This window comes from Montipora capricornis, chromosome 12 (assembly GCF_036669925.1).
Source record: "Montipora capricornis isolate CH-2021 chromosome 12, ASM3666992v2, whole genome shotgun sequence".
NCBI lineage: Eukaryota > Metazoa > Cnidaria > Anthozoa > Scleractinia > Acroporidae > Montipora > Montipora capricornis.
The window spans coordinates 21,434,317-21,439,316 of NC_090894.1; the positions used below are offsets into that span (position 1 = coordinate 21,434,317).

Here is a 5,000-nt window from a genome sequence, read left to right on the forward strand (position 1 = left end):
CATTAATATAGAGTTCACTTTGCATTTCTCTGGAGGTGAATATACATGTACAATGTACATGTAGTAACCAAAAATGAGATCATAGTTTCATCGGTTCCATTGACCCAATCCCATGCTCTGCAATGGGGGAGCTGGCCAAAGGAGTCAGAGCATAAGAAAAGAATCCCAAAGCAAAAGGTGCCAAGCATGAGACCATGGAAGGGAAGAGGATACCTGTTTCCCTTGTCGTTTTATGCTAAGCTTGTGACCTGTCAAAGGAACCTCACAACGTTTTGTCTTATAATTTTTAATTAGGATGAAATAGAAAACAAATGTGCAGTGGTCTTTGATTATGCTGACCTCATCAGTGACCCAGGTATTTCCCCTTTGGGGCTTCTGCTAAAGGGTTAAATGTCACCTATTGCATCAGAATATGCCACAGTATTATTGTTCTATCGATATGTTTACTGAAGTCAAGATGCTGCATGCTAAAGGAAGTAGAATCATTCAGAAATTATGGCTGAACTTTCCAGAGGGACATTACTAAACAACGAAACAGTGGAAACACCGAAACAACAAAATAGTGAAACGAAGCACCAAAACAACATGTATGACCCCACCATACATTGAATACTAACCAACAAAGGTTGGATTTGAGATTAAATATTGTTTCTCCTAATCTCAGTCTTAATTTAATCTAAGTCCTAATCTTCATCTCAATGAATTAGGAGCAATTATGTTTTAGGCCTAAGTAGCCTAAGTAGCCTAAAATGGTATTTAATTTCAAATCCAACCTTTTTCGGTCAGTATTCAATGTATGATAGGGTCATACATGTTTTTTTTGGTGCTTTGTTTTGGTGTTTCGCTGTTTCGTGGTTTAGTAATGCCCGTTTCAGACCGAGATGTCTTGGATCTTATTATATGTAGATGTAACATTAGCAATCAAAGTTTTCAGAATAAATCAAGGTCTGAAGTGTAGAGCGCCAATCATTTGGAACTCACTTGACATTATTACGCCTCTTGGAGAATCAAAAAAACTTAAGAATTTTAAAGCTCAATAATAACATTGATACAAGGGCAAATGACTTAAACGTCTTTCTTAGTACCGTGTACCTGCAAATACCTATTCTCCAAAGTTGGAGTCAGGGTGGTTTAGTGGTCATCAATTGTGCCTCCCATCTCTGTGACCAACGTTCAACTCTGGTCTCGGGTCATATGTGGGCTAAGTTTCAGTCGATCTCAACCTGACTCCGAGGGTTTTTCTTCGGGTACTCCGGTTTTCCCTCCCTCCTCAAAATTGACTCCCAGTCAATTACATCTGGCTGGGTTTGCGGTGCTCCGAGATCACACATGGATCGTATGGCGGCAGCCATGGGTGCCTTCACATGCATTTGGTCTGATCCCGTTGAGCTGGTTGATCCTGAAAAGCCCTTGTAGGGAGTGGTCAACTAAGTGCATATTTACATTTGCAAAGCAAAATTTTTTAAAGTCAATTTTTCTGCATGTTTTGTAACTAGTTAAAGTTTAATACCGGTGCATACCAGCTTCCAGATTGTTTTAAGTTGGGTCAGACACATGTATGTATCCAGTATGTACATGAATGGTCATACTGGACCATGTACGTACATGTACATTGAGGCTATCAAAATCTGTACAATCAGGTATTCTTTCATCATGGTCAATCATTTTAAAGTTGTCAAAATCTTGTTTTACTTTAATTTATTTAGAATTCTTTCTTTCTGTTGCCTAATACAAACTGTCACACTTAAGTATGATTGGACTGGTTTGTACATAACTTAACCAATTGTACACCTTTAAACACTAATATTGGTGTAATTTGTTTTAGATCTTAGGGAAGACTTTCCATCTTTAGCTGGGGATCTTAGAGAAGAGCCTATGGTAGTACTCCAAAGTCTCGGCTTAGCAGTATCTCAGGTTTGTCTGTGTCATTTTAACAACATATTCAGTCGCAACTGCCACAATGTCCTTTAGCAAACTTCTTTAATTTATCTTTTTCAATAAAGTTGACATTCATTTGGTTTGGTTATCATTTCAATAAACTGTTTTTAATTAGCAGTAGAGAACCGACAAACTCAAGCCACACATGACGCTCAGTCTGGGAATCAAACCCGATCCATATTGGTGGGAGGCAAGCACTCTCACCACTGCGCCATCCCTGCACCCCTTTAGTTAATTTTTATTGTTAATACAGGGTTCATACACATCTTGAAAACCCTTGAAAACCCTTGAATTTTGAGAGTACATTTTCAAGGTCTTGAAAGTTTTTGAAAATCTCTGCTCTTCTTTCCTGGTCCTTGAAAGTCCTTGTATTTTTTCTGACTCTCATTTTTGATCTTTGAAAACTTCAGTAGAAATAATCAGGTACTCAAGTCATGTCATACAAACGCAACGAGCTGTGGGGTCGAGAATGGTTACCAGTGCCTTTGCATTATTTTTATGCATGTACATCGTGAAAAATGAGCAAGAATTGTACTGTCAGACCATTTCCATGGGTAAATTCTTCGACGTAAAAAAGAGGTCCTTGAGATTTCCAAATTTGGCCCTTGAAAGTCCTTGAAAAGTCCTTTCAAGAATGTTTGGTCTGAAAAAGTGTATGAACCCTGTTAATAGTATTATACAATCATTTAACTGTGATATTACAGATTCTTTCAAAAGCTGGACCAGGAGAAAGTCAACAGGTTGCATGCCTAGTTGATCTACCATACATTCAGGCAAGGTAAATTTAGTCTTCTATTCAAAACGGAAAATCAGCAAAGACAACAATCAACAACTATCTTTATTGTGCTCTTAATACAGTCTGAAGTGGCTAAGAATCATTTAAACTGAAAAAATAAAATATTAAGTTGAAAAAAAAAGAAAAGATATTTATGCTGTAATAAGTAAACAAATACACTAACGAATAAATAAAGAAGCAATACAAAACAACAGCTGTGCACACAATAATTAAACTGCATAATATAAAGTACACAAATCAATATTTGGAGATAGCCTTCACTTCCACTGTTAGCCCAATTTCAAGACTTATCGGGCAAAGCCTCACAAAAATCCCTTTTTTACTCCCTAGTGCTCATGCAAAGATCTTGTTTAACAATAATTGTAATATTAAATTATTATTTCTGGTGCTCCCTTTTGTTTGGTTAACTTTGTAGCTCTATAAGAAGAATGCCTTTTCAGCTTTGGTGATGGGTGCCAACTCCTACCCAGAGTAGTGACTTTTAAATTAACAGGCACACAACATGCTCCCTAGTTTTCAAAATCAGTTTGTATACATGGCACCACTTAATCCTCGATTTATTTTGACTTCAACAGAATATCAAACTTTGAGCCAGTAACTCCCCTCAAGAGCCTCAAAGCCAACTACTGTGGTAAGTGCTTGTTCACAATTATACTCAGTCTGTTGTTTCACTGGTGTTAAATGAAAAGCTGTTTTCAGATTATGGTATACATTTGATGACAGCCCAGAATTGAAGGTGGTCATTTTTCAGGCCAATTAACCGTTGGTATACAGTGCTCAACTGTCATTATGTTAGGGCCGATTTACACGATACGATTTTGTTGCATGCGACAAGCTCACGACAAGCCTACGACATGACTTATGATTGTCGCAGCGTTTTAAAACATGTTTTAAAATGCTACGACATTTTTTCTGACGTACACAACAATTGTAAATCATGTCGTGGGCCTGTCGTAAGCCGTTGTCACGTGTGACAAAGTCGTACCGTGTAAATCGGCCCTTACACTGTACATTACATTGATATCTTGGTTGTTGCCATGATTTGGTTGAGTAGTACTCTACCCTACCCCAGAGGTTTTTCTCTAGATTTTCCTATGTTCCTTATAAAGCCTGGTTTACATTGTGACATAATTAGCATAATCATAAGCATAAACATAAGCTGTGTGGACTAGGAGTGACATAAGCATGAGCATAAGAAAAGGGAAGGAATCGTTTCCATTTTTTTTATGCTAGCCTTATGCTTTATATGCTTATGTCACATTAATAACTGCATGAACCAGTGCAACATTAATAATAATTATAAACATAAGACTATCCACCATTTTGGAAATGTGGCTCATGTCATTCCCTTGCGGACCTTTTTCTGGAGGTAACTGCGCTAGCGTATGTCACTTCTCTTATGCTTATGCTTTAAATGCTTATGTCGGAGTGCAAACCAGGCATTAAAGCCAGCATGTAGCTAGTATTCCATCTGTTATGGCTATAATGAAAGATTTTGCTTAAGGTGTAAATTATGTCTCTTTGAAGTCTTGTTAGACATTACTGTGTTGTTTCTTCCATAAGTAAAACATTGTTCTTGTTTGTAGGCAAGTTTGTTGCGATCCATGGGACTGTTGTGAGAGTAAGTAACGTGAAGCCCTTGGTGACCAAGATGGCATTCAGCTGTAACCTTTGTGGAGAAACACAGGTATGATCTGCAAGCTCAACTCTCAAATGTGTCAGAATAACTGTAAATTGTGGGGCAAGTGAGAAAGAGGGTGGCCTGTTTCTCTCTCTCCCGCAAAGACTGTTCACAGGCTATCTTAACCACTCCTCCCATATCATGATATTGAGATGCGCAGAACGTATGCGCAATAACAATAGCAGGCATCGTCCTTAACACTTTTCAGTTGGTACTTGTAATAATTATTGAAGTCATGAAAATGAACAGAACATTATTTAAAAATAAAGGATAATTTTTAATGTTATATGCTAGCTCTTATTATAAGGTTTATCTTCTTAACTTTGATTAACTTTCAGCTTTTCGAGACTAATATATATAAAGAGTACTAAGGAAGCTAGAGAATGTTGTTATCATGATACAATTTGGCTGTTGTAAATTAATTATAAGGGACCAAGCTATTTAATGGGTATTGCTTCCCCTCATCTTTCATAATTAGTTTTGATGTAGATGTGAACATTGAACAGATTGAATGATACAGAGGTCCTGTTATTTGGAATCTTGTAAATAGATTAGTTAAAGTACCTGAAAGTTTTTATTCTTTTA

General features: G+C 37.1%; 1 protein-coding gene across 5 annotated transcripts in view; it reads left to right on the forward strand.

The window, feature by feature from the left end:
• Nucleotides 1-5,000, forward strand: part of LOC138026222 (DNA helicase MCM8-like) — a 32,998-nt gene that overhangs the window by 5,171 nt on the left and 22,827 nt on the right. For 3 of the 5 annotated variants that reach the window (XM_068873457.1, XM_068873458.1, XM_068873456.1), the window contains 5 exons: nt 295-355; nt 1,826-1,914; nt 2,643-2,716; nt 3,310-3,365; nt 4,321-4,421. In XM_068873457.1, the coding sequence (XP_068729558.1) occupies nt 295-355; nt 1,826-1,914; nt 2,643-2,716; nt 3,310-3,365; nt 4,321-4,421 (381 nt within the window). The remainder of the gene's footprint in view (nt 1-294; nt 356-1,825; nt 1,915-2,642; nt 2,717-3,309; nt 3,366-4,320; nt 4,422-5,000) is intronic. The other 2 variants (XM_068873461.1, XM_068873459.1) reach the window with 1 other exon arrangement.